The sequence below is a fragment of the Myripristis murdjan genome, chromosome 1 (genome assembly GCF_902150065.1).
Source record: "Myripristis murdjan chromosome 1, fMyrMur1.1, whole genome shotgun sequence".
NCBI lineage: Eukaryota > Metazoa > Chordata > Actinopteri > Holocentriformes > Holocentridae > Myripristis > Myripristis murdjan.
The window spans coordinates 22,698,916-22,710,743 of record NC_043980.1 but is presented as its reverse complement, the minus strand read 5'-3'; the positions used below and the strand labels follow the sequence as shown (position 1 = coordinate 22,710,743).

Genomic DNA, 11,828 nt, shown 5'->3' with positions numbered 1-11,828 from the left:
CTCTTTGAAGTCCAGGCACTTGGGAAAATAGCAGCAGCTCTTTCTAGCACACCAAGCAGAGCTGACCTGATTTAAAATGATGGCACTGAGTTGTTCTGCAAGGAGATCTGATAGGGACTTATGTAACATATGATGTTATACTGTACATCTCAACCACAAGTTCCAGTTGTTAGACACAAGTTGGCTTAACATAGAGTCTTTATGGAAGAAAAAAAAGTGTGCGGAAGTGTGAAGAATTGGACTTGGAAATGTGTTGCTTTTCAGTCATGTGTAAGACACTGCTACTGCTCAGAGGGAACGAAACCATTAAAATACTGTATGTTGTAGAGGAATCAGAGAGCAATGCTGTAGATCCATTTTACACCAAGTAGCCATTTTCACATAGTGGAGCATATCTGTGGCTCACTTAACTGTCCAGAGCCGAATTTATTCACACAGAAGATCTCTGTTGCAGAGAGTCTTTCTCTGGACACCACACACTCCTAGACTGTGAATAACGGTCATACTAATTTTATTAGATGTATAGCTCTGTGTCACAAGTTTTGTGATTGAGATCTCAGTTCCACCTGTTTATAGTGTCCAGAGTATTATTCAACATTATGTGGTGCTGAGAAAATAAATAATTTTCGAAAGTCATAGCTGTAAATCAGAATTGCTTTTAATATTGTTTTGTCTCCCTGAAATCTTAAGCAACAGGGGGAAAACTACTGTCTTATTGCAAGTTTTGCAAGCTGGCAGTGAGGCAATTTAAACTGAAGTCTCTTTGAACCAGAAACAGAAAGAGAGCACAGTTGCATTGGCCCCGATAATGTGTAGATGCACTCATTTGAACACACACAAAATAGATGGAGGAAGGCCAAAAGCTCTGCAAGATGGTCAGACAAAAATAGCAGAGCGTGTGGGGAATTTTGTTAGTGAAGCAGTGGACAGGTATTAGTGTCACCATGTCAGCAGGTGTGTGTGCACATACATGTGTGTTTTAACCTGTTTTCCCTTTCTTACCATGGACTGAGCCCCAGCTCAGCTTTATCTCGTGTTTGGGATTACTCTCATTCTTCCCAGCCCTGAGCCCCGACACTGACCCTGCAAGGTGACTGAGAACAAAGGAGTCATGTGGTTGGGGCCACTGGCTTTTTCTTGAAGGCTCAGTCCAGGGGAAAGTGCTACCTGTCCACTATTATCACCTTTTTTTTTTTTTTTTTTTTTTTTTTTTTTTAAATGAGGACGTTGTTTCCTTTCAATTGGATAAATGTCTGTGAGTGTATGTGGGGGAGATCTTAAATCCCCAGTATTTTTTTAGTATGTGCACACACGTTCTGATAGGGAAATGCTTGCTGAGTTAAAACTGTCCTAAGAAATCCATTATATTGTTCATCTTCCAAACCTCTGTGTGTCATCCTAACCCATGTTTTGGCTTGGCTGTGCACCAACTTACTGGAGGGATTTTTATTCCGACTTTTCTTTTCTCCACAGCCTCTTCTATGTCTGCAAAATGAAACTCTTAAGAGCATTATGTAAAGGACAGCAAGTACAACTAAATCTGGTCTAACCACTTCTATTATCTAACTGTGTCAATTGCCTGTAGAAAAGAATGAACTGGCGTGAATATACAAGTTTCTGCAGCCTGTGTAGTTGTCTTAAGAAAGTCAGTCACTGACAAAAAGTGAACCATGACTTCTACAGTCATAGTTCACTTGCTGCAGATGCTAACATTTAATACTTTAACCACATGCCTAAAGCATGTAAGTGAATTTGCATCTCTTTTGCCTTGAAGATGAAGATGGAGAAGAAAACAAACACAGGGTCACAATTATCTCCACCCAGGCAAATATTTGAGTCCAATGAGCCTGACACGCATTTCGGAGTGCACTGTGTTCACCTGGACCATTTGCTTTCTTTCAAGGCTTTTTAATTTCAGACTAAAGCAGCAAGGTGCTTGCTTCTATCCAAAAGCCTGGTCTCATAATTTAATGTGATTGGTTAATTACATTTTATGAGCATAATGCTGCACCTTGGCTTGATTTCCCTTCAGATAACATCTCTTAAATGAACAATCGTGCCATACCTTTGTCCTCCTGCTATTCCCCATGCAAACATGACTGTCTTTTTATCAGCTGGTGAGTGGGGCACGATGCAAACGAGCCGTAGAGGAAGTAGCAGGAGCAGAGATGGGATTAAACACATGCTTATCACTGACAGAGGTCTGTTGTCCTGAGGGAACAGGTCGCTGCCTTTCATACCAGCATCAAAGGTGGAGTGATCTCATCAGCCCACCTTGTATACACACAATGCAATAATTCAGCTTTTGTGTGTCAGGCAAAAAATGTAGACAGAAAAAAACAGAAACTCCACTCCAGCTCCTACTCAGTATTTGGTGAACTGCCATGTATAGTGATAGGAAGAACAGCTGTGTAGTTATGTATTGTGATTTGAGGCTGGATAGAATCTTGGTTTTTGATATTAAAATCGTGATATGGCATAAGTGTTGTCTTTTCCTGGTTTTGGCTGCATTATAGCAAAAGGAGGCAATTTCCTGAACCTGTTAGATTCCTGCCTCTAACTTCTTGGTCATCATATCCACATTACTAGTGACTGTTTATCAAAAATCTCTTTGAGTGTAAATATATGATAAAAGCACCAATATTCATCCCCCCAGTGTTGTTATTTGAGGTATTTGGTCAAACATATCATGATATTGTCCATATTGTCCAGCCCCAGTAAGACATAAAAGCATGGAGGCTGTGGTCTTTTTCTTTGGTCTTCCACAATGTTATCCTAGGTAACACCTTATTCTTGGAGATGTTGAGCAGCTGCACTCAACAAAGATTAGTACACACATGCTGACAGATTCACAAAGACACAGGTCAAGGATCACATCTCACTTTGCCAATATCAATGGCAGGAAGCCGGACACCGAACCTGCAGCCGAGTCCTCTACATTCTGTTGTGTCTTCTCATCTGTCTCTGCCTGCGGTAAAAGCCTCCAAGCCTTATCTCTGTGTTGTAGGTTGAGCTAGAACCTGTATTCCCTCTTTTCTAAAGAAAGTTGCAGCTCCCACAAAGCCGGCCACATGTCTTTGATCTTTACAATGTGGCATATGGGCTCTTGTGTCCTCTGGCTGGCCTCTGCTGGTCATCTAGTTTTTGGAAAGGTGTATTTTATCATTACATGAGTAAATTAATGTTTTCCCCCTCAGGGTGTTTGGTACCGCTGTGCTTGTTGACCTCCTTATACCAGCCAGTCCCTCACTTCTCTCCAGGCCTCCTTCTCCTCCTCCCTTCCCCTCCCTCCTAAAGTAGGCTGCTGTGTATGTTTGGACATGTTAATGAATCTCCTCCTGTGATCACTGAACAATATGGTTGGAACAGCCTGTTGCTGAAACCAGTGTTGAATAAACCAGCCAACACCCCGAGCCCTCATCTGTGCTTTTAATATCCACAGGATGCAGTGGAGCAGCACTAGATCTGCTTACATAATCACAGTCTTATCTGATTATCCAGTTGTAGCCTCTGCAGCCATTACTCAGCACCTGTTAGACCTGTGCTGCCGTGGTTTTCTATTCAGTCAGAGCTTATCATCGACCTCCAGTCACTTTTCTATCTCAATTTATTCTGCTTTGCACGATATTTTCAAAGTGACAAAATTATAAATTAGCAGTGAAAATGATAATAGTTCCCATGTACAATTGTAATGTACACACAGAATTTCCATATCTGGTGTGTATCACGACATGAAATATCCATAAATGTAACATATTTGAATTTTGCACTTTTTCTCATATGGATATACTGTATATGCCTAAAATATATTCCCCCAGTTTTTTGAGTCACCAGCTAATACTGTCATATATGTATGATGAATAGGGGTAGTGGTGCACCTATATGGTCATATAATGCTTTGATAAAATGTTTTCATTTATGCACATAAGTCACACATCACAACATATATGTGGGCTTCATATATATGGGTTTCATGGGTTCCATTTATTACTATGTATGTAACATGACAATATTTCTCTGGGGCACTTTTGCTCACATATTATATTTCTGTATGGGTTAGATGTAAGTTTTGTCATTTTACAGTCATGCCCATTTAAAATTTGTTTGTGTCCAAATTTGAAATCATTATCCATAGATCTCTGAAGTGTGAATTATAAAGTCTTCCTCTCCTGATGATGAATTGTCTAAAAAAAAAAACAAAACAAAACAAAAAAAACTGGTAACTGGCCCTCTGGCTAAAGGGAGTGGAGGCATTCAGCATATAGATAAGACCACACACTACAGTAGGTTGTTGATTGGGTGAGGATGGTGAGGACTATAAATAGCCAGGCCAGGCGTTATCTGGCCATTCAGTGGCTTCACCTGTGGCCCTAAATATTTCAACAGCTGCTGTCACTTTAATGAGCCTGTCTGTCACTGAGTTGCCATGGCCACCACGTGACCGCTGTAAATTTCTCCTGTGTGCCACCTTTAGCAGGGAGAAATAGGCCAGGACAAATGATATCTCAGAGGACTCGTGGAACTAATGATTTAGTATGTATCAACCACAATGTCTGGCCACTGTGGATGGTAGAGAAAAGGCAACATGAGAAAGGCACAGGATGTAGGTAAAAAAAAAAAAAAAAAGTTTTTATGCCTAGTGGTTTAAAGCTATTTAAAACTCTTAATATCTGTTCACTCACTCTAAGATCAAACCGTAAAACTTACTGTGCACTGTTTGGAATGATTTGTTTTGGATTTCCACTGCACTGAATGAGCAAAACTGAGATGATGTTTTTCAAGACATTTGTTCTTACAAACATCTCATAAATCCAAAAGTTTCATAAATGTCAAGTCTCTGCCCTGGAGGCTTTAAACATGTGGTGGGATGATGTAATCTATACTGAGTTTGCGCTCTACTGCAAGATTCCGCAGCCATGTGATTTTTAAGGTGTGGCTGGCTTTTCAGCTTCTTATCCAGACCACACCTCTCGGTGTGAAACCTCCTGGGATGTCGCAAAGCTCACAATGCCAGAAACTAGATCAGAGAAAGATGACAAAACCCACAGAGGCAAGCTTTTTTTTTATTTTTGATTGTTTGTTCCTGTCAGCCTGAGGGTTTTATCCGTTGTTTGGCGTCTCCTGAGGCTGCTTTGCCACTATCCACAAACAATAGTTGAATAATGAGGTCGATGAGGTGGAGCAACATGATAGCCCAGCCCATTGTCTCTTGTGTTCTCATCATGTTTACCTTGGGAGTGGGGAGTGAGCAGAAAAGAGCCTGTTGCGCAGGAAAAAAAACCCTGTCAGCGATAATGCATAGATTGAGATGAAACTACCAACTTCTAACTATAATTGCGTTGTCATGATAATGAATAATAACCTAAGCCGACACTCAGACTTTCCAGTTGGCAGCACAGGGAAGATGTGACATGTTTCAGCAAAAACTGTATTGTTTGGAACAACCCGAGGGCATCTAATTCTTTGTTCACAGTGACGAGCCAAGCACTTTTGCTGTAATCTGGAGATGAGCTGAGCTGCAGGAGCCTCTAGATGCTGCCAGAGCCGCTCTCACAACAGCACACAACCAGTGTGAAGACACCCAGCGTCCAATTTGTGTCATGGTGCATTATTTTATGCCTCATTTGCACACCGGTCTTGGATCCTTAATTCAGTTTTGTCAAAGTTACTGTGTTATCATGATTTCATTTTCCCGCAGTATCAGTGCTTTCATTATGTTACATTTACTGTCAATCACCAGACACCCACAGAATAAATGGGAGTTGCCACCAGGAAATAATCCCTTAAAATATGTCACCTTACAGACTGTGTTGTGACATCCATATCTTTATTTTAGGATGTCTTTGTTAGCCAGGACAGAAACAGTACCTAATTTTAAGCCAGTCTGTATTTTTAAAACATCAAAAATCATGAAAATGATGAAAAATAATTACAAATTACATGCATTGTAAAGTAGTAGTTAAACTTGCTGCAAGCAACACTGAGATTCTTTTAATTTATTATGTCTGTCTTCATCCTTTAACTTGAATTTATTTAATCTCTTGATTTGCAGATTTCGATTGTATGAACAGATGTGCTGTTTTTCAGCGTCTCTGGAAAGTCGTTTTTGCTGGAAATTTACTCATGAGTAAAATTTTTGGTCACTTTTGGGAGATTTGAAGCATAGCACAATATCAAAGAACAGCTGGGCTGTGTTATGTATTGCTGATAGTCGGAGCTCAAAGAAAAAAATTTGCTCTCTCGCTGTACAAAATTGCATCAGAGCTCACTGATCCATTAAAAACAACATTGCAATAGTAAAAATATTGTCCCCCACAAATGATGCAGTCTTTCTCTTTTCCAAGCAATAACAAATGTGTCACCTTGATGTGACCTGTAGTGGCTCAATCAGTGCAGTTTTAAAAGAAAATGCCAAAAACACAGTGGTAAGATGAATCGAAATCTGATAAGCGGTGCCTGAGATATCGTGTGTGATGGTCAGACAGAAGGTTTCATTTCATACTTTGGCAATAATTCATTAGGGTTGGTGTATTTAATTTTAATATGGCCTTGAAAAATCTCATGAAATACCTTTAGTTCACGGAGGAAAGGTGTAGCTGATTGCATCTCTCCATAAAAATGCTCCTGTCTTTGATATGGGTGATCCCAAGGCCCTTTCTGCCTGTTAGATTTATCATTTCTCTGCCTTCTGGCCTGCAGCGACATGGAAGCAACAAATTTGCTTAATTGCCAAATTGCCATGATTGGATAATTGGACATTTAAACTCCAAGGAGAATCCAGCAACGGTTGCATGTTGAAGAGACTGTTATACAGGCAGCTAAAGACTGTAAACAGATAAAACCCCTACTTGTGCAGATACACACACACACACACACACGCGCACACACACACACACACACACACACACACACACAATACTGCATTCTTACTTAAACATTCAAGTGCCTTGGACAATTTCAGCACCCATCTAATGATAGATTTTTTTAAAGCACAATTATTGCATTTTTATATTGTATTTTTAAGGAACATTAGTGCCATGGAGTACATCACCACTGAGATCAACCAGAAACACAATAAAAAACATGACTATAAACAAGCAAGAAATATGGAGCAGCTTTGAAAAAAAGCAAAAAGTAGAATAAAGGAAGAAAGTATCTGTAAAGATGTATTTTTAATAGCCTGATATATTATGATGTGATCATTTTTTGTATAAAAGGAGTTGGTCTATTTCTGGCTCTACTGTATTTCGGGTTATTTTGAGCAAGTGGAGCATCTCCTCTTTTGGCACTTCTCCCTTTCACTTGTGGGCCCCTGGAGGCTCTCACTGCCTCTGACAACTGTGAATGGCAGCAGTGATCTAGGTCATGACTTTATTAATAAGAAAACCTTTGCTAGCATTGTTTGCAAAGCACATTTCATTTTTTAGAGACAAGATTGTATTTCTTGTTGTGCTGGGTCGGAAATGGCATATTTTGTACCCTCATTTCCCAGGATTGTATTGGGTATTATTCTAAGGCCCTTGTGCCAAGTTTCAGTTGTTGTGTCTGCTCTGCTAAATCCAAGTCTTGTACAAAAGCCAATTTAGAATGAGCAAAATAGCTGTTGTGCATAGCCTGTCAGCACTTTCAAAGGTTACATTAACTTAATGAAGTTGTATAGTGGACACACATCTGTATGGCCCTGTTATTTTTAATGACCATTCCCTTGAGATGCAGGTCACTGCGCCAGTTATGTGCTAGTGCAGAAAAAAAAAGAAATATTCTCTTTATATTTGAGAGGGAAAGGCATTAGTTGCCAGCATATTGTTGTCTGAGCAGGGGTAATCGCTGCTTGCATCAGGCTAATCCAGCAGCCTTTTGTTCGACTACACCCAGACACACAGCCACTCCAGTCAGCTTCAGAGATCTGCGTGATCACTGGGATAAAGGAAAAGATTGAAGTGGGAATAAAGCTAAGACAGAGGTGCAGGGAACCGAAATCCCTGCCAACCACTGCAAGAGTTTGTAATATTTATGTCCCATTGGTGGCTGACTTGTGCTCTACTATGTTGGTGCACACACGACTGTCATTGTGCAACTGTAGGGTCTGAGGTTCACTAATGCAGTGCAGATAGATAGATAGATAGATAGATAGATAGATAGATAGGTAGAAAGAAAATGGGTAAACATTCTGCCCACTCCTTGAAATGGGCTGTTTTGGATTTCCATGGCAATGGAGGAGCAAAACTGAGAAGATGGCAAGGCCAATGTTAAAAATAATGTTAAGTGTAATGACAGGTTGGGTTAAGGGAATGGCTCAAAAGCAGTCTGAACAACAAAATGAGGGCTTGATGACTCCTCTTAGCAATCTTCTCGCCCACACAAACACACAGATTTCTCTCCCTCTGTCTTTCTCACTGACTCTCTCACTCCTCCTTGCATTGCATTTTTATTAAAGGTTGCGTTTTTTTCCAGAAAACCCACATTTTTCTAATTATTATTGGCAAAACACATCACCGGCAGCACACACAGCCTATTATGTTTGAGCTATCTAGGGTCCAGCTGTAGTTAAAATGCAGTCAGTGTGTGATACGTACCATTAAATGGATGTTGCAGTGTAGATCTCGGCTGCACACACCCACCGGCACAAATTAAACATTTAGCGGTGTCATGTGACGTGATTCCCATGGTGGCTCAGTTCTGGTGTAGGACAGGGCAGTCATGATGTTGGTTTAATGGGTCTGGGCCGCTCATAATGTAGAAGGGACACCAATTATACTGCGGCACTAATTGGAGGGGACAATGGTGTTATTCTTCCATGGGTCATGATGAGGATAGGATACTGATTATTTTTTTCCGTCAGAAATATTGCTTGTATTTAGTCTTTATTTTTGTGTGGACATGAATAATTGCAGCTCATTTTCTTTTCTGTTGACTCTTCCTTAGCCTTTTCAGTTGCTCCCTCCCCTTCTTACTCTGCCTGTGCTCCTCCTCCCCCTGTCCCTGTAACCTCCTCTCTACATCCAACTGGCATTCTAAGCTCCTTACTCATGTCCAGCTACTTCCTCCCAAACCTCATTGCTCACGCGCCTCTCCACAGTGTCCGCCGCTCCACTCTCACATCTTCTTCTCTCTCTGTGACAAAAGGACGAGAATGAGGTCTTAGCCGGTCCGCAGGTTTTAAAGACTTCAGGCAGCCATGGTTCAGCGTAGGTAAGAAATCCACTGACGCAGAATCTGACACACTTTCCATGCTGCCTTTACATCCCTGCTTAAAAAAAAAAAAAAAAAAAAAATCCAACCAGCCAGCACTCTCTTCTAACTGAAAGCAGATGTGAGTGGTGCTGAATTTGACTGAATGCCTGTAATGCCTAAGCTCTGTGGTTGGCTGTGAAACGTTCTGTGGTAGTGGGGCAGAGTTCATTCAAAAGAGAAAGGGGTGTGCAGTTTTAGGGGCAGGAGCTAGAGGCTGTAATTTGGTACTGTGGTGTGCAGCTGCTGCTTGTGACACAGTCGATTCCACATGGTGATATAGCCCGTGTCCTCCTGTATTGTCTTGTGTGTGTGTGTGATGAATTTTATCGCAACAATGTCTTAGTGTCCTGAATTGGACTACATCTAGCTCTGTAGTCAAAGGAAAGCTCAGTAACTCACGTCTTTGTTTATAGCTGCACTGTAGATCACTGTGATGTTTGTTTTTATATATTCTCTATCGCTGGATAGATAGAAGTACATCAAGGCCGAGTTTGTTCATGGATAGGATCTGTTAACCATGACTGTGATTTTCCAGAGGTTTGAACTTTACATGCGGGGCGTCTGGCCAATGACATCATCTTGTGTTGGAATGATAGTCATCACAACCATTCACTGTCTGCAAGCAGAGGAAACACAGTGAGATAAGCACAACCTAAATATCCCTCTTCCTGAAGTGCAGGCCTATACCTGGCCAGTGACAGAGAGAAAACAATGTGTGACAGCATGTTTTAGTAAAGCCTTGGATACAGACCTTACTGCTTTTGTTTTGTTTTTTCCCAGTTCAGTGATTCACATTTGCCTCACGGTACTCCCTCCACTGCCAGTGTTGTCAAAGAAAACTTCTGTAATGTTTGTAAAAGTAAACTTCTCCCCAGTAATGGACTCTCCAAGGAAAACAACAAATGATCCTGTCTCTATTTCTACCCCAAGTCTGTCATTTTATTATCTGACTGCTGCAGTTCACCTTTCGGGGAAAAAGTAGACGTCTTTCAAATTTCTATGTTGCCTGTGTGAGTAAGCTTCAGTGTTGGAACTGATCTGCAAAGAGGCCCTCGGCTATTTCCAGCTTTATTTTTCATACAAACAAGCAATGTGAGCAATGCAGATCTCACTGACACAAAATGTTAAATATTTGGTAGTTACTGAAGAGTGGTGATATCAGCATGGAGTCCATGCCATGAATGTCTGCTCTACAAAGCAATATCTAGCAATATCTGTAGTGATAATGATGATAATAAAATTAAAGTTTGATACAGTGTGCAGCGCTTATCAAAAGCAGTGTTACAAGGTGCTTTCCAAAGAGTACATCTAATATTAAAACAAAGTAATAAAACACACAAAATGGAACGCCAGGTAACAAGAATGAAATGGGCTAGCAGAAGAATTAAAATACCAGGAATAAAATAGTAAAACAATGGATGATTAAACCTTGCAGATGGAGGGTATGTCACACTTCACAGTTGCAGTTTGCTGAAACTCGCTGTGCTCTCTGTCCAAGAGGGTATCTCTTTTGACATCAAGGGTTCTTCGGGGATAGCAATCTACACAACTTGTTAGAAACTGTAACCTAAATCCAATACACAACTCTCAAAACATGTTTGATTTTGTCTTAAGAGACCTAGCAAATCTTATAAAACTGCATAGCTGGGGTGTCACATGGGAGGATGGCTTCTCCTGGAAGTTCCTTAAGACTCACAGGAAACTCTAAGATTATGCAAATTAAGGCAAGGACTGAAAATCCAAGGGAAAGCCCTCCGGGCTGTCCCTGGCTTTAACTAAGCAGAAGATTTTAAGTGCAGTCAATAATCCAAGAACCAATACAGCACAATACAACAGTTAAAATAACATAAGAAAAATGTATACGTTTTTTGTTTTTTAATCACATTCAGCCACAATAGTTCACACCCAGTTGCCATTCACTCAAGTCCAAGTCTCAAGTCCGAAATGTTTCTGTAATGACAGTGTGTCAGCGGGGACGGCTGGAATCCACTCAGGCATGAGGTATTCCAAAAGTAATTTGACAACTCAGTCTAAAGTCCAGAGTGTGGCTGTGTGCTGAGGACTAGCCTGCAAGTGTGTGCTGCAAGATGTGTCCCTCTCTCCTCTACTCAGTCATCTGACTTTGCCTGTTATTGTTCTCTTTCCTGCATGCCTGTCATAACTGCAGTCTAGTCATGCAGAGACAGAGAAATAGAGAAAGACAGACAGAAAGAGGGAGAATTTACAGCAGTTACCACATCACAGCATCATATGGTGCTATTTTGTGTGAGGCAGTAACATTTTGTGATTCAGTGTATGATAATGTCTGCTTGTGTCTTTTTTCTGTGTCCCCAGGTCCCCTGTGATTATTCCTCCTCCCATGGTTATGGTTGCGCCCAGTAAGCAGCGGGGACTCGTCTCTCTCTCCTGCCTATGACATGGTTTAGCCCACATATGACCCGGTTGCCATGATGGCTTCCATGGTTGCCAGCGGAAACAGAGATGGGCAGTCTCTGGTCTTGAAAGGGGTGGACCCAGAGACCTGCATGATTGTGTTCAAGAACCACTGGGCTCAGGTAAACTCAAACCACCAAAGCAGAGTCCTGCTACTTCCG

At 41.1% G+C, this 11,828-nt stretch overlaps 1 protein-coding gene across 1 annotated transcript in view; it reads left to right on the top strand.

Moving 5' to 3' along the window:
• The window catches only part of fhip1aa (FHF complex subunit HOOK interacting protein 1Aa), a 29,605-nt gene that overhangs the window by 1,479 nt on the left and 16,298 nt on the right, over positions 1–11,828 (top strand). Inside the window, exon 2 of the mRNA XM_030048772.1 lies at positions 11,569–11,789. Coding sequence (XP_029904632.1) covers positions 11,682–11,789 — 108 coding nt within the window. The 5' untranslated portion in view covers positions 11,569–11,681. The remainder of the gene's footprint in view (positions 1–11,568; positions 11,790–11,828) is intronic.